Source organism: Erythrolamprus reginae, chromosome 1 (genome assembly GCF_031021105.1).
Source record: "Erythrolamprus reginae isolate rEryReg1 chromosome 1, rEryReg1.hap1, whole genome shotgun sequence".
In the NCBI taxonomy this organism is placed as follows: Eukaryota; Metazoa; Chordata; class Lepidosauria; order Squamata; family Dipsadidae; genus Erythrolamprus; species Erythrolamprus reginae.
The window spans coordinates 27,428,400-27,450,526 of NC_091950.1; the positions used below are offsets into that span (position 1 = coordinate 27,428,400).

General features: G+C 42.5%; 1 protein-coding gene and 1 long non-coding RNA gene across 3 annotated transcripts; one reads left to right on the forward strand and one right to left on the reverse strand.

The window, feature by feature from the left end:
* Positions 1-1,276: 1,276 nt before the first annotated feature.
* On the reverse strand, positions 1,277-12,329 carry PEX11G (peroxisomal biogenesis factor 11 gamma). Its single transcript, XM_070748083.1, has 5 exons — positions 12,213-12,329; positions 8,415-8,606; positions 5,176-5,354; positions 4,348-4,398; positions 1,277-2,550 (listed from the first exon to the last, which is right to left on the reverse strand). Exons 1-5 carry the CDS (start codon positions 12,279-12,281, stop codon positions 2,337-2,339), a joined length of 705 nt encoding a protein of 234 aa, XP_070604184.1. The 5' UTR covers positions 12,282-12,329; the 3' UTR covers positions 1,277-2,336.
* Positions 12,330-12,334: 5 nt separating this feature from the next.
* LOC139165126 (uncharacterized) lies at positions 12,335-20,658 on the forward strand. Of its 2 annotated transcripts, none has more exons than XR_011558748.1 (3): positions 12,335-12,480; positions 13,833-14,015; positions 17,717-20,658. It is a non-coding gene; the product is annotated as an uncharacterized lncRNA (long non-coding RNA). The 2 variants fall into 2 exon arrangements; XR_011558747.1 differs by having other exon boundaries at positions 12,338-12,445.
* The last annotated feature ends 1,469 nt before the right edge of the window (positions 20,659-22,127 follow it).

Genomic DNA, 22,127 nt, shown 5'->3' on the forward strand with positions numbered 1-22,127 from the left:
AAGATTGGTTGTGTTGGTTGTTGCCAGAACGAAACAAACTATGGTCTGCCTCATATCACATTAGATACTTGATGAAAGCCAAAGAAACTGGTACAAAAGGAGCGAATTATGAGATATATTCTATGGCAGTTGAAACATTTAAATATGTTAAAGGGTTAAATAAGGTTCAGGAGAGAAGTGTTTTTAATAGGAAAGTGAACACAAGAACAAGGGGGCACCATCTGAAGTTAGCTGGGGGAAAGATCGGAAGCAACGTGAGAAAATATTATTTTACTGAAAGTGTAGGAGATGCTTGGAACAAACTTCCAGCAGACGAGATTGGTAAATCTACAGTAACTGAATTAAAACAAGCCTGGGATAAACATAGATCCATCCTAAGATAAAATACAGGAAATGGTATAAGGGCAGACTAGATGGACCATGAGGTCTTTTTCTGCCGTCGATCTTCTATCTTCTATGTTTCAGGTGCCAAAAGCGCGTGCGCACACACTATCGCCCCTGTGTGAATGCCCACACCCATAATTCAATGCCTGGGGAGGGCGAAATTTGCCTCCCCTGCCCCCTGGAGTCCTTTGGAGGCCAGAAACAGCCCATTTCCCAACTTCTGATGGGCCCGGTAGGCCCATTTTTCACTCTCCCCAGGCTCCAGAGGCTTCTCTGAAGCATGGGGAGGGCAAAAACACCCATCCCCCGGAGGCCTTCCAGGAGCCGAAAATATCCTCCCAGAGCCTCCATGCAAGCCAAAACTCAACTGGCCAGTGCTCACGTGCAAGCTGGGGCTGAGCTAGGGCAACGGCTCATGTGCCAGCAGATATGGCTCCACGTGGCACCCATGCCATAGGTTCCCTATCACTGTTCTATGGTGTGAAAGCATAATTATGTCCAGAAAAGGCAATGCCTCCACTGCATTGTGAATTGGGCAGCTACTGAGGCTACCATCTTCAATGCCCTGAGATTTCTCTGACAGGGAGTGGGAGTTTATTTTTCTTGCTTTTTTGGTGCCTTCTAGCCAGTGTTGACTCTTGCCAACTGCCTGTATTAGTCCCTGCAGTTTTCTTGGCGAGGGTATTCAGCAGCGGTTTGCCACAGCCGCCTAGATCTGAGAATGAGACCAGTCCATGGTTACCTAGCTGGGTTTGGGCCTAGAGACTAGACTAGAACTCATGCTTTAGCCTGAACCACCCCACTACACCTAACTGGCTGTCTGAAAATGAATGTAGCTGTGAGTGAATAGAATTTCATACTCCAAATTAACATTTGATGAAAAGACAAAATGTTCAGGGCTATATTTATTTATTTATTTGTTTTTTCGATTTTTATGCTGCCCTTCTCCTTAGACTCAGGGCGGCTTACAACATGTTAGCAATAGCACTTTTTTAACAGAGCTAGGCTATTGCCCCCACAATCCGGGTCCTCATTTTACCCACCTCGGAAGGATGGAAGGCTGAGTCAACCTTGAGCCGGTGATGAGATTTGAACCGCTGACCTTCAGATCTACAAGTCAGCTTCAGTGGCCTGCAGTACAGTATTCTACCTGCTGCGCCACCCCGGCTCGTTATCAACAAAGCCAATCAGCTAAGGAAAAGGGCGAGATTGTATCTTTTATTATCAGACCCAATAGTTTCACATTAAACTGCTGTACACAGAGCAAGACTGTCTTCTTCACATAAATAAACCATAGCCAAATTATTACAACTGGGCAGGGCAGCCACTTGCCCCTTAAGGTAGCTAACAACCATTAGAAATTACAACAGTGTTAAAAAGCTACTGGTCCTTAAGGTTATGACTGCCACCCTCCTCCCTGCAGTCACGTGATAACATTTTGGGCGCAAGGCAATTGGCTTGCAGCGTCCTGTGACCATCTGACCACGATTTGTAATGTTTTCACCAGTTTCTGGGTTTCCTTGCCGATTTCCAGCAAACAGTGCCCATTTAGAAGAAGATATTTTCTTAACAACCATGTAAATTCATTTCACAATCGCAGTGACTCACTTTACGACCATTGTAAAAACAATGGCAAAATCAAGTCTGGACACGTGGTGCTTTGACTTACGATTGCAATGACGTATGATTGAAATTCCAGGCTCCAATGTGGTGTAAGTCAAGGATTACCTATACAATGAGTTAAATACGCAACCTAACCCTATAAGCTCCAGGAAAATGTCTATGTTTTATATAAAAGCAGCACCGTGTTTTAACAGAAGAACCTAATACCAATCTAGCCTCCAGCATAATAGGAATTACTCTCCCCATTTTAAACAGAGATTATGTAACCGTTTATGATTTCCTGTGATAGCCCCTTTTCTCCATTCAATTCAGCACTGTGAAGTTGCTGTTCAAACTGTTCCACAACTGCCCCCTGCGTAGTTTTGATAGATCCCAATGAAAGAAGAAATGCTTCCCATGAGGCCCACAAACCATGGGGAAAACTTTCCAGCCCAGAGAATTCCTGGAGGCAACCAGTGGATGGCATTGGCAAGGTCAGCCAGGTTCCTGATGATGGTCAAGGCTTGTGTGTGCATTTCAGCCCTTGTTTTTGGAGAGAAGTCTCTGCAAATCAGACACGGAAGAGAGAAATACATTTGCTAAGCTTATTTTTTATTTTATTTTATTATTATTATTATTATTATTATTATTATTATTATTATTATTATTATTATTATTTATTGGATTTGTATGCCGCCCCTCTCCGCAGACTCGGGGCAGCTAACAACAATGATAAAAAACAACATGTAACAATCCAATTTAATAAAACAACTAAAAACCCTTATTATAAAAACCAAATATACCATACATAACTTGTAATGGCCTAGGGGAAGGAATATCCTAACTCCCCCATGCCTGGCGACAAAGGTGGGTCTTGAGTAATTTGCAAAAGACAAGGAGGGTGGGGGCCATTCTAATCTCTGGGGGAAGTTGATTCCAGAGGGCCGGGGCCGCCACAGAGAAGGCTCTTCCCCTGGGGCCCGCCAAACGACATTGGTCGACCGGACCCGGAGAAGGCAAACTCTGTGGGATCTTATCGGCCGCTGGGATTCGTGCGGTAGAAGGCGGTTCAGGATGTATTCTGGCCCAATGCCATGTAGGGCTTTAAAGGTCATTACCAACACTTTGAATTGTGACCGGAAACCGATTGGCAGCCAGTGCAGGCTGCAGAGTGTTGCAGAAACATTTGTTGCTATCGGCACTGGAGGGAGAAAACTAATGGTTTATCTTTGTCCTGAAATAAATTTTTACTCTTGGCAACAACTGAAGCCTTCAAAAAGAAATCTTCATGTGGAAATGGCATGCCCCCAGGAGCTCAAGTTCTACTTTAGTCCCAAACAGAATAATAAATGTGTACTGACTGGACTATTGATTTGTTACCATAAAAGAACAGCATAATCCAAAAACATAGCTTGGTTTATTAACTAAGTTTTGGACAGCAGATACTAAGGAAGAAGGAAGGATGGGTGGATGGAAGGGAGGAAAGGAAAGAATTAAAAAACAATGTAATATAAACATTAACCTTCTGGATTAACACTTTAACTTTCCTGGAAAATGTTCAGATGTGTACCTGTATGCTAAATACAGTGATCCCTCGATTAGCACGGTCTCGATTAGCGCGAAACGCTGCAACGCGGTTTTTCAAAAAATAATAATTAAAAAATAAGTTCTCTTTTTTTCTCCACTTTTTTCTATCATTTCTCTCTCTCTTTCTCTCCCTGTTGCCGGCGTGGTATATGAGAGAGAAAGAGAGAGAGCGGAGGGCACCTTGCCGGTCCACGCCCCCCTAGATGAGCGGCTCCGCATGGCCCCAGCGCCGCCCAGGCAAAGGGGAAACCCCAAGATCGCTTGCCGTATTGCAGCGAAGGAGGCGAAGCAAGGCTCCAAGCTGCAATACGGCAAGCGGCAAGCGATCTTGGGATTTCCCCTTTGCCTGGGCGGCGGGAAGACCAAGGGAAGGTTCCTTCAGCCGCCCAACACCTGATCCGCTCCGCAGCGCGGCAGCAGCGAGGAGCCGAAGATGGGGTTTCCCCTTTGCCTGGGCAACGGGGAAACCCCATCTTTGGCTCCTCGCTGCTTCCGCGCTGCGGAGCAGATCAGCTGTTGGGCGGCCGAAGGAACCTTCCCTTGGTCTTCCCCGCCGCCCACACGCAAACTCCACCATCTGCGCATGTGCGGCCATGAAAAAAATGGCGCGCATGCGCAGATGGTGGCTTTACTTCCGCACCACTATAACGCGGAAATCGATTAGCGCGGGAGGTCTTGGAATGTAACCCCCGCGCTAATCGAGGGATCACTGTACAATTTATCCCTATTAATTGTTGAAGAGGAAAAAAAAGCTTACAAGGCCGGGAGTCATACCTGGATTCTGTATGCTGCTTTCTTCTTAGGAGTAATAAAATTCGAAGAGATCTGGAATGAGAATGTAAAGACAAAATTTTAGCTGCAGTTCATATTTCTGGAACAGAAAGAGTTCCCTGTCCTTAATATTGCTTGAATTCTGTGATGCTAGAGAGCCTTCCTGATACTCTAGACATATGGAAAGAGGAAAGCATAAAGATCTTATGAATAAAGCTTGGAGGAAGGGTAAACTGAGTCCCAATGATTCATGTACAGTGGTACCTCTGCCTATGAACGCCTCTACTTACGAACTTTTCTAGATAAGAACTGGGTGTTCAAGATTTTTTTGTCTCTTCCCAACAACCATTTTCCACTTACAAACCCGAGCCTCTGAAACTGTAACCCGAAAAGGGAGGGAGAAGCCTCTGTGGGGCCTCTCTAGGAATCTCCTGGGAGGAAACAGGGCCGGAAAAGTTGGGGAGAAGCCTCGGTAGGGCCTCTCTAGGAATCTCCTGGGAGGAAACGGCCAGAAAAGGTGGGGAGAAGCCTCCGTGAGGCCTCTAGGAATCTCCTGGGAGGAAACGGCTGGAAAGGCGGGGAGAAGCCTCCATAGGGCCTCTCTAGGAATCTCCTGGGAGGAAACAGGGCCTCCACCCTCCCTGTGGTTTCCCCAGTCGCACATATTATTTGCTTTTACATTGATTCTTATGGGAAAAATTGCTGCTTCTTTTCTACTTAAGAGCAAATTAGGTTCGTAAGTAGAGGTACCACTGTACTTTGAAGATCTAGATTCCAGATAGTCATTGTCTTGTCTTCTCCCTCCCTCCCTTCCCCTCCTCTACTCCTTACCGTGCAATCCCTAGCAGCAGAGAAAAGCCCCAGAGAGTTGTACTGAGTGTCCACCACCTACTTGAGTTGGCATGGATAATTTCAGCATCAGCGGCCCAGGCAACATGCTCACAGGGGTAATAAAGCTGGTCAGCTACATTGTTGAAGATGGAAAGCCAGCGCATTGCTGTGTCCTTCTCCTGCAATGGGAGAGTAAGCAAGCTTTTAAGTGGTCGATTTTTCAGTTCCATCTTCTTTCTTCTGGTCTTTGGTCACCAGACCAGAAGTGAGCATTATGCTTTGGCATTTAGACGAAAGGTTACTAGCATTCAAGCATCCTAAATTAGACCTAGATTTGATCAATTCTGTTCATTGCAAAACAGTGGTAAAATGGAGCTTCTAAGCGTTCTGAGTTTGAGAAGGGCCTATATATTTATAATTGTAATTTTATTACAATTAAAAATATGAAAAACTAATGCCAACTAAAAAGAATTAAACAATAAAACGATGCAATAAAGAAAATGTAGTAAAGAAAAAGGAAATCATATAAAGAAACTATAAACAATGTTTGTAACATAACCCCTTGAAATACAACAAATGTTCTCTTCTTCTGATATTTAATGTCTCTTATCTACAAACAAATCCTTAAAACCTCTTCATTCAGTTCTGATCAGCAAAGGTCTACTAAGAGTTACTAGAGATGATAATAGCCGCCCCGAGTCTGCGGAGAGAGGTGGCATATAAATCTAATAAATTATTATTATTATTATTATTATTATTATTATTAATATTAATATTAATAATAATAATATATTTTAATCTTGATCAAACAAGCCAACTTTATGTTTCTTCTCTTTAAATGATCTTCAAACCCTTCAAATAATATATTAGCCGCCCCAACTCCTCGGAGGGACATACCAGTACAGTGGTACCTCTACTTAAGAACGCCTCTACTTAAGATCTTTTCTAGATAAGAACCGGGTGTTCAAGATTTTTTTGCCTCTACTTAAGAACCTTTTTCTACTTAAGAACCCGAGCCTGGAAAAATTTCCCAGGAAATTTGAGAGTGGCAAGAAGGCCCGGCCAGTTTCCTGCCATTCCCCCTTTAATCCTGGCCATCTGGGCTGCCATAAAGCATTTTCTCTGGGCGCTTGGAGAGGGAATAAACCTCTGTCAGCGCCCAGAGAAAAGAAACGCTCCCTTCGCTCTGGGCAGCTGAGGAGTCACCACAGCGAAGGAAAGGCGCTGGCTACAAATCGAGAGAGCGAGAGGAAAGGGGAGCCCTTCAGCATGGGAAGGAAGAGGCAGCAGGTAGCGGCTGCAGCAGCCAGTGTATAGGAGGCAGTGTATGCGAGGCAGCCTCGCGCCAGGTGTATGGGAGGTACATGCTCCTCCTCGCCCCCTCAGAGTCCCTCTTTTTTTTAAGCCTTAAAATTTGGGATTTTTAAAATTCCCCTCCCCTCACCTTCCTTCGGCAGCGACTGTCCTCCTCTTCTTCCTCCTCCTCCCACCCAAATTCCAAGCTTTTATTTCTTTCCTAATGGGTTTGCACGCATTATTTGCTTTTACATTGATTTCCATGGGAAAAATTGCTTCTACTTAAGAACGTTTTTACTTAGCCTGGTCACGGAACAAATTAAGTTCTTAAGTTAGAGGTACCACTGTATCAGGTTGCTACCCGGTACGGGCCACACTACGCACCGGTAGCAAAAACCACGAAGCACGCACAGCTACAGGTGATGGGTGGGCAGGCAGGCACATCCTGGTGAGATTTTGCTTCTGCGCATGCGCAGGAAGCAAAATCTCGTGCACATGTCCTTTCACAAGATTTTGCTTTCTGTGCATGCGCAGAAGCAAAATCTCATTGGGACACGTGCACCCGCCTGCCGATCACCCAGAGCTGTGTGCGCATCGCACCGGTAGCAGCACTGAGTAGGAAGCCCCGCCTGATGCATACATACATACATACATACATACATGCTGAGTAGGTATACCGTATATAGATATATAGGGAAGTGTTTTTAATAGGAAAGTGAACACAAGAACAAGGGGGCACAATCTGAGGTTAGTTGGGGGAAAGACCAGAAGCAACATGAGAAAATATTATTTTACTGAAAGAGTAGTAGATGCTTGGAACAAACTTCAAGTAGATGTGGTTGGTAATTGAATTTAACTGAATTTAAATATGCCTGGGATAAACATATATCCATCCTAAGATAAAATACAGGAAATAGTCTAAGCGCAGACTAGATGGACCATGAGGTCTTTTTCTGCTGTCAATCTTCTATGTTTCCATGTTTCTATATATAGATATCGCATTTCAGACATTAACACCCTTGAAAATGTTCAAAGATACTTCACAAGAAGAGCCCTTCATTCCTCCACTCGAAACAGAATACCCTACGAAACTAGACTTACAATCCTGGGTCTTGAAGGCTTAGAACTACGACGCCTTAAACATGATCTAAGTATTGCCCACAAGATCATATGCTGCAATGTCCTGCCTGTCAAAGACTACTTCAGCTTCAACCACAACAACACAAGAGCACACAACAGATTGAAGCTTAATATTAACCACTCCAAACTTGACTGTAAAATGACTTTAGTAATCGGGTTGTCGAAGCGTGGAACTCATTACCGGACTCTGTAGTATCATCCCCTAATCCCCAACATTTTACCCTTAGACTATCCATGGTTGACCTCTCCAGATTCCTAAGAGGTCAGTAAGGGTTGTATGATAAGCGCACTAGAGTGCTTTCCGTCCCCTGTCCTATAGTCTTTCCTATATCTTGTATTTCTTCTCTACTATATACTCTATAACCTTCATTGTGTATTATTGTGTATTGGACAAAATAAATAAATATGGATAGAGGGATAAGGATAGGGATATGGAAGAAAAGATGGGAGACTTGTAAGGTCCCTTCTGGCCTATGACTCTATGTTGTATATTTTTGAATAACAGGCTGAACATGCTACAATAAATATGAGTGTTGTAATAAGGAAAGCTACATCTAGATTTCTGTTTCTAATTGTTCACTAACCATATTCAGAGACATATTTCTTTAAACAATGTTAATCATTGATAGGTGTATATCCAGGAATGTGTTCTGCTTATTGATGCTTGCATTCTTATTCTAATATCTTGGGTTATCCTGTACCAGGATAAGATTTGACTTTAAATTTTTTTTTTTGCAAATGCCCCTATTAACATTCAAAGCTTTCAACTCTGTGGACAGCATCCACTTTCTGGGAGGTCTTACCTTGTTCCCCAGTCCATACTGGCAGCTATAGGAAAACATGCCCAGGTCGTCAAAAAGGCGTAGAACTGTTCGACAGTGACTCAGTTGTGCTGAGACTGCCAGGAGGCCTTGGCCAAGGGATGGTTCTTCAGGTTGTCTTCTGGCCACCAAAATCCCTCCAGCCAGCTGGCAGCCATAACAGATGGTGCGTATCTTATGTGGAAAGATTTATAGTATAAAGCATTACTACCATTTGCTAATTATATTTTTTTTAATTAAAGTGCCACATATCCACAGAAAATTAAAGTTTGGAGTAAGGCCAAAGTTAAAAGGTGTTCTATCGGCCATATTTTTTCATATCCTCTTACTATTGTCAAATACTTTACAAATACTGTACAGTATCTTTAAATTGAGATGGTTAATTTCAAAGACAAGCTAGCTTTTTTCTCCCACCACAATTGTTTTTTAATTAATTGGCTCCTGTTTTACTAAAATGTTATAAATAACTGAAAAAATACATTTCAACTTTTAGCATGCCAAATTTTAGAGGAAGATGATAGTAAAATCGATTATTTCATGTAGGTGAAGGATTTACGGTAATCATAATTTGGAGAACAAGGGATTGTGCTACATTTGATGCTAGATTTTAGGGCCACTGCATAAGATCCTTTGGGGAGGGCTCACCAATGTGATATCCTTAGAATCTCAAATTATATGTACCAGGTATTAAAACTCTTTTGACCTTTAACTGGGTGAAACAGTGCATCAGAGCAACTAATTTTGAACCAAATTTCCTTAAATGAGGTAATTTACACAAAGTGATCACAATCTGGAATTTATGCCTCTTGTGGAATTAAAATTTGTCAAATGGCATATAACATTTTATAACAAAAATGATCATGACGCAGTTTATGACACAATATAAAATATCATAAAACATTTCCTGTGCAGACGTTTGCTATGTTCACTGTTGGCTTCTTTCAAGGCAGATATATCCTTGAATATTTCCCTGAATTTTTAAGAACTCTTCAAGTACATTCAAAGTTTCGACATTGTTGAAGGCACAGAGGAATCGGGTAAGGAAATATTTCTGAAATGATAATCCAAAGGGTAGCATGGATTGTTTCATCCCAACGGTAGTAAGCAGGAATTTTTAAAGTACTGTATCTATATGGTACATAAATTAGAAGTGGAAGACAAGGTAGCAAGGTAGCATATAAAAAAATTGCTAGAAACGTAATTATTTGTTAGTGACTTAGTTTATATCAAATTTCATGCATTCTACTTGTTTTATTTCATGCTTTCTACTTTTTTTGTGCATTACATTTTCTATGTACATTTTACCTGCATATATGAAGTTTAAATACGTCATGAGAAACATATTATTTATGGCTTACAGATCCAATGTTAAAGAAAGAAAGAAACATACAATGCAACAAACGCTGTGATCTCAAAATGTGTTTTCCTTCTTCCTTTGTGATCTTTCTCTCTCTCCATCCCCCTCTAGGAGCAATCCAAATTATAAAATAACACATAGGCTTCCCAATTCTTCAGGATCCTGGAGTCACAATTCAGCCTTTCTCTCTATGGTACCTCAAAGGTCCTGGGAACTATAAACCTCTGAGCTTGGTTGTTTGCTTGCAGAAGTTTCATTACTCAAACTAGGTAACATCAGCACTGAGGACGTTACGCAGTATGAATAATGAAACACTGCAAGAAAACAGCCAAGGTCAGAGAGCACCAACCCTGGTCATTTCAACCCTGAACTAAAATATTCTCCTTTATTGGGACCATAAACTATCTGGCTCTGCTAAAGTACCAGCTTGAGGAGGGATGCATGAGTAGAGAAACTGGTACTGCTCCATCACTAGAGGTTTTTAAGAAACATAGAAGACTGACGGCAGAAAAAGACCTCATGTTCCACCTAGTCTGCCCTTATACTATTTCCTGTATTTTATCTTAGGATGGATATATGTTTATCCCAGGCATGTTTAAATTCAGTTACTGTGGATTTACCAACCACGTCTGCTGGAAGTTTGTTCCAAGCATCTACTATTCTTTCAGTAAAATAATATTTTCTCACGTTACTTCTAATCTTTCCCCCGGAGAGGGGCGGCATACAAATCTAATAAATAAATAAACTAACCTCAGATTGTGCCCCCTTGTTCTTGTGTTCACTTACCTATTAAAAACACTTCTCTCCTGAACCTTATTTAACCCTTTAACATATTTAAATGTTTCGATCATGCCCCCCCCCCTTTCCCTTCTGTCCTAGAAGATACTAGATCAGTGGTTTAGTTATCTAGACTAGACCAATCCTATGGGATTGGGTGGTATAGAAATCAGTGGTTCTCAACCTGGGGGTTGGGACCCCTTTGGGGGGGATGTTGAACAATTGTTTCACAGGGGTCGCCTAAGATCATGGGAAAAAACAAATTACCCATGGTGTTAGGAACTAAAGCTTCTATTCTGGCGCCTTGTAACATATTTTTACAATCCGACCAATCAGGTGTTTACAGTGGGGGTGCCCCTTTGACCTTCCTGTCAATTAGTTTAAAGCTCTGTTGGGAGAATTGGCGCTAGACTTATTGTTGGGGATCACCACAACACAAGGAACTGTATTAAAGGGTCGCGGAATTAGAAAGGTTGAGAACCACTGGACTAGACAGTCACCAATCTGAAATGCTTTAGATTCTCCAGCTTGAGTCAGGGGGCTCGACTAGAAGATCTCTAAGGTTCCTTCCAGCTCTATTATTTATTCAATTTTTATGCCGCCCTTCTCCTTAGGCTCAGGGCGGCTTACAACATGTTATTTTTATTTATTTATTTTCTGTTATTTATTTATTTTGTCCAATGAGAGTTTTAGTGGGTATATATATATACACATAGTAAAATACACGATGAAGGTTATAGAGGAGATACTCATAGTAAAATATATCTATGAAATAATAGAAAAGAAGATATAGTAGTAGAACATATCAATGAAAAAAGACGAGATATAGGAATACTGTAGACGAAAGGTATAGGAGATATAGGAGAGCAATAGGACGGGACGGAAGGCACTCTAGTGCACTTGTACTCGCCCTTTACTGAGCTCTTAGGAATCTGGATAGGTCAACTGTAGATTAAGGGTAAAGTGTTGGGGGTTTGGGGATGACACTATGGAGTCCGGTAATGAATTCCACCCTTCGACAACTCAGTTCTGGAGTCATATTTTTTACAGTCAAGTTTGGAGCGGTTAATATTAAGTTTAAATCTTTTGTGCTCTTGTGTTGTTGTGGTGGTTGTTGTGTTGTTGTAATAGCACTTTTTAACAGAGCCAGCATATTGCCCCCACAATCCGGGTCCTCATCCTTTCAGTTATGCCATCGATAATCTATTCCTAAATATGGTAGATGCCCAAATTCGTCTCTATTAGAGTTTGGATGAGTTCCAACCAGGGCTCCCCAAGAATCCTGGATTGAAACTCCCATGGCTCTACTAGTGGTTGATGCTGAGAGTTGTAGTTCCCCCACCCACACTTATTGCCCATTGTGGGTTTGAGAACTCTCTTTTGGACGCCCGCTTTCCTGATTTTCACAGCTAGGGCGTCCTTTAGCTGAGGGGGTCTCTAACCTTGGCGACTTTAAGACTTGTGGACAATTCTGGGAGTTGAAGTCCACAAGTCTGAAAGTCGCTAGCTTGTTCTGCTGTTTAAATCCTCTGGGCTACCCGAGGGGAATCCCAACGATTAGAAAGCACCCAGTACCCGCCCGCTCCTCTTAGCCCAAATAAACAGGGCCGGGGGGGGGGGGGGGGGGGCTTCCACCATCCTCTCACCACTTGGTCTCTGCCCCGGTAGGTTTCCAACACGGAGACCAGGCCACTGAAGGGGGGCACCGCCGCCATAGCAACACTTCCGGATCGGCCTATGGTCGTCCAATCGCGTCATTCGGGAGGCGAGTCGGGAGGGAAGGGGAAAGAACTACAAGTCCCAGGAACCAACGCGAAACCTTTGGCGGGAGATTTGCCATTGTTGGCGGCCTGGTGGTGCTTTCGGAAGGAATACTGAGGTAAATAATCTCATGTGGTTGGGGAAGGAATGAAGGTGATTATAAAAAGAAAAAGGATACGTGTGCGTGTGTGACTGTGTGTTTGTCAGAGACACAGAGAGTGAGTGTGAGAGTGCGTGTTTGTATTTCTAATAAAGGATAATAGTTGTAGCTCAGGGTTGATATGAGGTGACTCGCGGCCATTTTTTCCACACCGTGCTGTCCCCCTCATGGTTATTATGTGATCAGAATTCAGAGACTTGGCAAAATTCACTTCACTGTCTCGCTTTAGAAATGTTGGTCTTCGTTGTGATTGTACATCGAGGACCACTTGTAATTTCTTCTTTAGGTGGAAAAAATGACGGAAAGACATAGCAGATCTGTAACATAATTATGTCTACAGCATTTATTTATTCTTTCATTCATTCATTCGTTCATTCGGATTTGTATGCCGCCCCTCTCCGAGGACACGAATGAAGGGAGATTAAAGAAGAGGGAAATGGCATTTTTAAAGGAAATAAAAGATGGGAGGAATGAGTGTGTTAAGGTAGGAAGATTGGGAAAGGGGAGGAGGAATGAATACAATGTGGAAAAGACGTTTGGAAGAAGAAGGAATAGGAGTGGATATAGGATAGGAGTAGGAATAGGTTCTTATTTTCGGGGAAACACAGTAGGTATGTGTTTATATTGAAATGTCCCACTCCAGATTTTTTATAGATCTATCCCTATTCCAATGGGCACATGCTGGCAATTCCATTCATATCCAAGTTGATTCTGGTATCACAGGGTGATTTAGGATCTTGATGGGATTGTTTCTGAGTGGCATCTTTCTGTAAGCCTTTCCAGACAAACTTTGGAGGTAAAGCAAGCAGCTAGGGGAGGAATTTGAAATGTGAACTTTATTGAATATGGGAAAGAGTTCATACCTAAGCTTGCTAGTGTAGTTAATTTTCCCCTCCCCATTTGCTTGTGTCCAGTTCTCTGCCTGGGCACGTCCCTGCAGAAAAATTTTCTTGGCTACACTTTTCAGAAATAGTTTTCCATTGCACTCCTTCCTGGGCCTATAGCAGGAGTAGAACTCACAATCACTTGGTTGCCAGTCTGATGCCTTAACTACTACACCAGTAAGGTCCCAAAGTGGCTGGTACTGCCCCCTAGGGGGTGGTGGGATGACTGAGGGAGCAATAAGAGGCAAGGGGGTGGCAGAGGAGTGCTGGAGGTGGGACCTCTTGCAGGGCGCAATTCTGCCTGTGGCTCCATCGGCTGCCAATCAACCGAGCACTTCCCGTTCAAGCTTCTTGCTTATGTGCGGTTTATTAGAAATGAAAGTTTGACTCAAGAGTTGTTATTTATGAAGCAACTAAAAACAGATACTAAAGGGAAGTCAATATTTCATGTTGTTGAGCAGTTTTTCAGAGAGAAGAAAATTCCACTTACCAGCATACTTGCTTGTGCATCTGATTGAGCACCATCAATGACTGGTCACTACATGAGTGTGTTCCTTATTTGAAAAAAGCAGTGCCAAATATCTTTACCATTCCCTGTGTCATTCATCGCCAACATCTGGTTGCAGAAAACCTCAGTGATTAAGGTAAAATACGGGAAATTATTATTATTATTATTATTATTATTATTATTATTATTATTTATTGGATTTGTATGCCGCCCCTCTCTGCAGACTAGTATAAGAAATAGTATAACAGCAGACTAGTTGGACCATGACGTCTTTTTCTCCCTTCAATCTTCTATGTTTCTATGATTGCTTACATGTCATTACACACTGTCATTTACTGCGGTGAACAAAATTAAAATACATGCTCTCAGTGATCGACTAGTCCGAGAGCTGTTTTGAGAATGATGAAGATTTTGATCATTTACTGCTTCATATAGAAATTTATTGGCTATCAAAAGGCAATCTTGGCAAGCTTTTACATTTTTTTGACAGTGTTGTGGAGTTTTTTGAAGACAAAAATGCCTTGCTCAGTGATGAACTCAAAGAGATATCAGGCATGACATTGCTTATTTATCAGAACTGTTAGCAAAGTTCAATGAAATGCATTTGCAGTTGCAATCTTATTAAGGCCTAAACTCTCATCTCTACATTTATTTCAAAGTTAACTTTCCAAGAGCAATATAGGTCTTTGCGAGCTATACCAATTTCCGAGCTTGTCTGAACTGGAAGAGAAAGGTGGGATGCCAGATGATAATCTGCAAGTTTTTGTGACTATTGGACATGCTGCATAAAGATATGGTCCTTTGGGATTGGGTGGCAAAAAGTCAAATAAGTAAGTAAGTTAGTCTGAGTGATATCAGGATCTTTTTTTGATGGAAGTTCCAGATTGGGTGATAAATCCATTTTCAGATACTGAGGAAGATGAGGTGAAGGAAAGCCAATAGAGCTGCAAAATGACATTGAGCTGAAGCCAAAGTTTAAGAAATCATACCAAGAGTTTTGGTTATAGAAGGAATTTTATGATTGCTATCCTGCACTATGGACAGTGGTTAGAAGCTCCTTGCTGCATTTCCAACATCATATTTGGTGGAATATGGTTTCAGTGTGGCCATCCAACTTCTCTCCAAGCAAAGAAATCGACTCCAGATTACTGAAAGTGGTGATTTAAGACACTTGCTGACTTAAAACCAGACATTGGGAAATGGGTATCACTTCATCAGGCCCATCCATTACATTAAGAATTTACTGAAATTCTTAAGAAATGTACTGAACGGTGAAGTTTACTAAATTAGTAGTTACTAAAGTTCTAGATAAATGACTTTGAAAGCCTGGAATCACTGTTCAACAATTTTGTTGATTTATCAAAAGATTTTAAAATTGGATTTTGTATAAATGCCATTAATTGTTACAGTTTTGAATTTTACTCTTACTGTCTTACTTAGTGGGTTGTGCAAAGTGCTATTCCGAACAATGAAAAGGTTTGGGAACCATTGCACTATACCAACCTGGCTCTCATAGTTAACATAGACAAGATAATCATATTTGATTTTATATGCTGCCCAACTCCTGGAGCTAAGCATATGAAGAGCCAACAGTTGTAAAAAAAATTCCAGAAGTCTTTTTAACAGCACAGAAAATCGTGAGAATCCTGTTAGATTGTTCTGTATCTCAAAGCAGTCAGCCAGACCAGCGTTTCCCAACCGGTGTGCCGCGGCACAGTAGTGTGCCGCGAGACACAGTCAGGTGTGCTGCAGGAAGCTCCAGGTGGGCGGGGCACTGCCAGTGCCGGACCGCCAGTGCCTCCAACCTGGAGCTCCCACTCGCAACTGTCCCCCGGCTACTGCCCGATGCAGCTGTTTCCGGCTGGGCCCCAAAGAAGGAAGGCGGGAAAAAGGAGGCAGGGGCGGGGAGGTCCAGCAGTAGGAGTAAAGGGAGCCGCGGCCGCCCCTGCCTCCCCATGGTGCCTCTGGCCAAACGCGCCCCTGGCTTCTCTGCCCTGCCCCATTGCCCGTCCGATCCGCCCACTCTCCTCCTCCTCCTCCGCCGCCGCCTCCTGTATTGGGGCGTGATCCGCCCCCTCTCCTTCGCTGCCGGAGAGAGAATGGAGGGCGCCGTTGTCTTCGCCTCCGCCCGCCGGCTCCCCTCGCCCTCCCAGACGTCCCCAGCGCCCGGCCGCGCGCCGCCTCCCGTTAGCCCGGCCGACCTTTCCCTGCTGCCGTTTTCATGGCGCTCGCTCGCTTCTCCGGTCAGCAAAGCCATCTGCCCAGGAAAGCGCCGCGCCGCGCTTGCTGGCCGGAAAAGCGAGCGATCCGGGAGTCCGGGACTGTGTGGCTTTGCGCCATGAAGAGAAAACGGCAGCAGGGAAAGGTCAGCCGGGCTAACGGGAGGCGGCGCGTGGCCGGGCACTGGGAACGTCTGGGAGGGCGAGGAGGCTGATGGCTGCTGTTGCCTCTTAGCTGCAGAGCCGGCGGGCGGAGGCGAAGACAACGGCGCCCTCCATTCTCTCTCCAGCTCTCTCTCTCTCTTTCTTTTTCTCTCTGTTGCCGGCATGGTGAACGAGAGAGAAAGAGAGAGAGAGAAAAAGGAGGGGAGAGAGAATGAGAGAAAAAGAGAAAGAGAGGGAAAGAAAGCAAGAGAGAGAAAGAGAGGGGGGAAGGAGGGAGAGGGAAAGACATGGAGGGAGGGAAGGAGGGAGAGAGAAAGAGCAAAAAAGAGGAAGAAAGAAAGAGGGATGGAGAGAGAGAAAGAAGGGAAGGAAGAGAGAGAAAGAGGGAGGGAGAAATAGAGTGAAATGGAGGAAGAGATTTTTTTTTGTCCAAACTTTTCTTTAGCCCCGCCCCCCGCCCCCCCTTCAGTGTTCCCCAGAATTTTGAAAATATGAATAATGTGCCGCGGCTCAAAAAAGGTTGGGAAACACTGAGCCAGACCACTAACACTGTTCTGTATTTTGAGAACAAATGATCTAAAAGCAATAAAAATTATTCTAAAGTACCAGTTGAGGGCAGTAGAAATACACATCACCAGTTCTGTCTTATGATAATATAGCAATGTGTATTTGGCTATTATTTTAAAAAAATAAGCCTAGGGTTGTAAAGAAAAACAAGCTTCCTACATAAAGCAATAAACTTGGAAAACTGGAGTGTGGAAAGAGCAATGAGCAGCAACTAATGGATGTTTTTGTCACAAATATTAAGGGTATGCCATGTTTTTTATCCATTGCAGCCAAGTTTTTCCATGAATTTTTCCATGGCTTTTTTTCCTGCACTTGCAGAATTTTTTGTTTTGCTGCATTTCTTTTAATAATTTACTTGCAATATGGCTGGGATCGACAAACCCAGGCGCCTGGTCGCCAGTGGCGCCTAGAAAATGTTGTCTGGCGCCTAGAAAATGTTGCCTGGTGCTTGAGGAGTTGAGAAGAAAAAATATTACTCTCAATCCAATCCCACCTCCTGCACGGAGTCATCCAATCAGAGGAAGCAGGGACAGTATCGCTCAGGCCGCCTTCCCCACTTTGCTCCGCCCCCCTTATGCTCCGGGACTGGACAGGGAGAGTTGGGTTACGGGGGAAGGATCGCTGTGGCCGGGGGCCCGTTCTCATCTCCCGCTACCTGTGTAAGTACATACAAAGGCCGTGCTCCCCGGGGAGACGCCGTGTGTGAGGGGGTCTATATGTACATACAGTGTGTGCCCCACCATCCCCCCTCCCCGGCCGCGTTCAATGAGGCCGCAGTACTGTTTTGGGGGGATCTACTGCACGGATTTTCCTAGGACTAGCGTGTTAGTGATGCATAGCGCATCACTAACACGCTACTGCACCCACTTTAACATGATTTTTGCAGGTGACAGGTTCCCTTTAAGCACTGCACTGACGTCATCTTTCCAGAGCAGATAAGCGCCGGAAAGATTGCGACCGCAGCCTCTGCACCCTACTGCGCATGCGCGGCTTCTGTGAGCGCGCATCGCAGGCAGTTCATTCATTCACCTCCCGGAGCTGAACCAGGACGTGCAGGGAATCTTGCAAGACGTCGCTGGACATCGCAGCTCACCGCTGAGTAGGTGAGTATGTTGTTTCATTGATTTAGAAAAGTGTTGTTCCTACAAAAAAGGATTTGAAACTTCTTATGGTTAGAAAATAAAATACATGGATAATAAGGCAGATTGATTTTTAATCTTCTCTAGAAGTGCTGAGAGACCCTATCCTGCTGGACCACCACTGAATGGAGTTTCCTACATTGCTAAATCTTTTTGTAAGTAGGGTATAGCAGTATATACACAGTATATGCTGTAATTATATGGTTACTATATGGCAGTATATTCACAGTGTATCCCATTACCAGTACTATATGGCGGACTGCGGAGTGCTGCTGGAAGAACAAAGTCGGGTGCCGCCAGGAGAACGAAGCCGGAGTACTGCCTCGTCCACTCGGACAAAGAAGGGTAAAGAGTTCATGTGTAAGTTATAATTGGCATAGCAGAGCAAAGTGCACATTTTTTTTTCTTTTCTGGGTTCAGGAAAAAAATGAAGCGCAGAGCAACAGAGAGAATACCAGAAAATGAAAAGCAACTGAAAATGACACAGTTCTTTACAAAGACCTCTCTTGAAAGCGCAGTGCAACAGGTAGAAAGTGCCGGGCAACAGGTAACTGAAGAAACAAGAGAAGACCCACCAGCAGAGGAGTCCCCATCAACAAGCCGTTGTCAAACTGCTGGACCCAGGAGATTTAGGCAAGAGTGGTGTAAAGAACTCGCATGGCTTAAATTTGACCATACAACTGGTATAGCTATATGCGAGATTTGTGCTTCCTTCCCTGGCATTGCTGACCAAGCATCTAGGATCGTAAAAGGATTTTCAGGACCCTTCATACTTGAAACCTTCAAAAAGCACGCAAAGTCTCTCCAGCATCTAAATTGTGTGGAGGCTACACATGCAGCGTTGGCTCCAGAAGCTACTCCATTGGCTGCTTGTATAAGGAAAATGGATGAAGACATGTTTAAACATATGACCATTCTATTTAATGTGGCCTATTATATTGCCAAAAACAACAGACCTTTCACAGATTTTGAAGGGTTGCTAGAGTTGACGGAGAAATTAGGGAGTGCTGTGCGACAGGAATATGCAAACGATAAAAGATGCAAAGAATTAATTTCCCATATTGCAGAAATAATCAGGAAAAACCTAATCAGTGAGCTCAAAGAGGCAAAATATGTCAGCTTGATGCTAGATGGCTCAACTGACAAAGCAGGGGTTGAACAACTGATTCTGTATGTCAGGTACATCAAGGACAACAGGGTCAAAGAAGTATTTCTTTCTGTTTCTCCTCTTGAAATGGCTACTGCAGATGGATATTTAGAAGCGCTCACAGAAGAACTTAGAACACTTGGTCTTGTAGGCTGGCTTTCTTCAAGTCACTTGATTGCCATTGGTACAGATGGTGCTGCCAGCATGATTGGGACCGAAAATGGCTTGGTGCAGAAAATACGCCAAAACATCAGTCATTTAATTGGCATTCACTGTGTTGCACACCGATTGAACTTAAGTGTATTAAGTTCAGTAAAACAAGCTAAATTAATTGATGACCTTGACTCTATTTTAAAGAAACTCTACCAATTTTATCAATACTCACCTAAGAGAATGCGACAGCTGAAGCAAGTAGCAGAAAACCTGCAGCTTACAATTCTGAAATTCCAATACTTGCATAATGTCAGATGGGTAGCAAGCAAAGTCGGTGCTCTGTCTGCACTTGTCAAAGACTGGAAATGCGTGACAATCCACCTAGAAAGTGTGGCTGCGGAAAAAGACAGTGCCTCTGCAGCTGCCCATGGTTTACTGAGAAAGCTCACAGATTTTAAATTTGTTCACATGCTCCATTTTCTACTGGACTATCTGGAAATTCTTAAAAACTTGTCACTTATATTTCAAAGGGAAGAGCTTTTTTTAAGCACAATTGAGTTGCATGTGAAAAGCACAATTTCAACAATCAATTCACTTAGAGATGCACCAAAACAACATGAGGCCAGATTTGTCTCAGGAACATCTCTTCAAGGACTGTTTCAAAATGTACAGCTACATGGACTGAGCAACACTGTAGCTGCATCAATTCAGCAGGAAAAAGCTAATTTAATTAATCATGCAGTTAAATACTTGACAGTGCGATTTCTAAGTGATATAAATATTGAAAGATCCACCGCAGTGTTTGACACCTTTGCCTGGCCAGCAGGAACAACATTGCAAGACTACGGTGTGGTTGAGATTACTGCATTGGCTCATCATTTTCGTAAACAGCTATCTCCACCTGAAAGTGATGACCAATGCATTCACTCACTCCTCAATGAGTGGTATGAGTTTAAGGTCCTTGGAAAAGGAAAGAAACTGTGTGAGCTTCTGGATTTGGCACTCTCCAACACCGAGAGATTTCCAGTTCTGGGAAACCTGTTGTCGATTGTAGCGGTGCTCCCTGTCTCAACCTCATGTTGTGAAAGAGGATTTAGTTTGATGAACATGGTCAAAAATAAATTCAGATCAAGGATGCAAGAAGAAAGTTTAAGTGACTTGTTTATGATCACCATGAATGGGCCATCTGTGAAGGCGTTTGATCCTGCCAAGGCTGTGGACCACTGGTACTTCAGCTCTAAAATCACAAGGCATGTTCATGGCCACAAAACGCAAAGTGAAAAACACTAGAATGTTGCCTAAAATCTAAAATATCAAAATATAATATTTATTATCTTTAACCCTGCTGTTCTGTTCGGGTCGTATGCGACCCGAAGCCAAGTTTGAGTCCCTGTAAAAAATTTTCCCTGCATATCTGAAACTTGAAATTTCATGACTTTTCATCATTTCAGGGGTTCTCTCTATGAGAATTTTTTTGGGGGGGTGGGGGGCTTAGTTTTTGCTGAGCAAAAAAAGTTCCTAATGTTATGTTCGGGTCACATACGACCCGGACCGAAAACACTTCATTTGAAGTGCTTATGTTTGGTCAATTTGAAAACTTTTTTCACTTGGAAAGTAGTCTGAACATTTCTGCACACAATGATATGAAAATTGAAATGAAAAAATTAATCCTTATTGGTTTATTTTGCACATAAATGTGCCGCCCCCCCCCGTTTTTGTGATTTTTTTTCAATTTATGGATAGTTTTGCTTGCAAAATCCATTCTATTTTACTGGAGTTGGTGTGGGATTGGTAGCTTGAACATTTCTGAATATAAGAAAAATATAAAGGAACTGAAAAAAATGATTCTTACTGGTTTTTTAACATCAGAAATAAGCCCCCCCCCCCCCCCTCGGCTGCTTGCAATCATTTTCACTTTTTATTTTTTTATGCTCCAAATCCGAAATATTCTTTAAAATCTTAGGCATTCATTTACTCAATTTAACAATGCTGGTCATCAAAAAATATTTTTGGGGTGGTGGCTAATTGTTTTCTGGGCAAAAAAAAATCATAACTTCAAATCTGTTTCTGTTCGTATATGACAGGACCAAAAATATTTTTTTTAGGTACTTGAATTTAATCTTTTTGAAAACTTTTTCAACTGGAAAACTAGTTTGAACATTTATGAACATAATGATATGAAAATTGAACTGGAAAAATTGAGACTTATATTTTTATTTTGATCAAAAAGCCCCTCCCCCCATCCTTTCTGAATTTCGTGTCAATTTATTTTTTTTAAGGCTACAAATCCCTAAGGAATTTTCCCCCAAAAGGTTTGATATACTAAATTGAACATTTCTGAACATGAGAAAAATATAAATGAACTGAAAAAAATGGTTCTTATTGGTTTATTTTTGCCACAAAAGGGCCACACACCCCGGCCTTGCTGTGTGCCATTATTGTCACTGTTTATACATATTTGTCTATAAATATTTGGAATATCCTTTTGAAAATCAACCACATTGTAGCCAGATAACTAATTTTATGAAAGAAATCCATTTTACTAAAAAAAAGTATGTAAGTTTGAAATTAACAGCATAATTTTTATATAAATTGAAATAAATTTATATGCAAAATAAACCAATATGCATCAATTTTTCCAGTTCAATTTTCATATCATTATGTTCAGAAATGTTCAAGCTACAAATCCCACACCAACTTTAGCAAAATAGAATGTATTCTGCTAGCAAAACTATCCATAAAGTAAAGACTATTTCACAAAAACGGGGGGGAGGCACATTTATGTGCAAAATAAACCAATAAGGATTAATTTTTTCAGTTCAATTTTCATATCATTGTGTGCAGTAATGTTCAAGCTA

What these genes read in the sequence shown, in the direction of transcription:
- PEX11G (XM_070748083.1), bottom strand. Translation starts at nt 12,281, where the DNA reads ATGGCGGCGGTGCCCCCCTTCAGTGGCCTGGTCTCCGTGTTGGAAACC. An exon ending in AGTATGGACTGGGGAACAAG is followed by an intron (nt 5,355 to 8,414) that starts GTAAGACCTCCC and finishes CTCCCATTGCAG; the next exon opens with GAGAAGGACACAGCAATGCG. An exon ending in AAGCAGCATACAGAATCCAG is followed by an intron (nt 2,551 to 4,347) that starts GTATGACTCCCG and finishes TCTGATTTGCAG; the next exon opens with AGACTTCTCTCCAAAAACAA.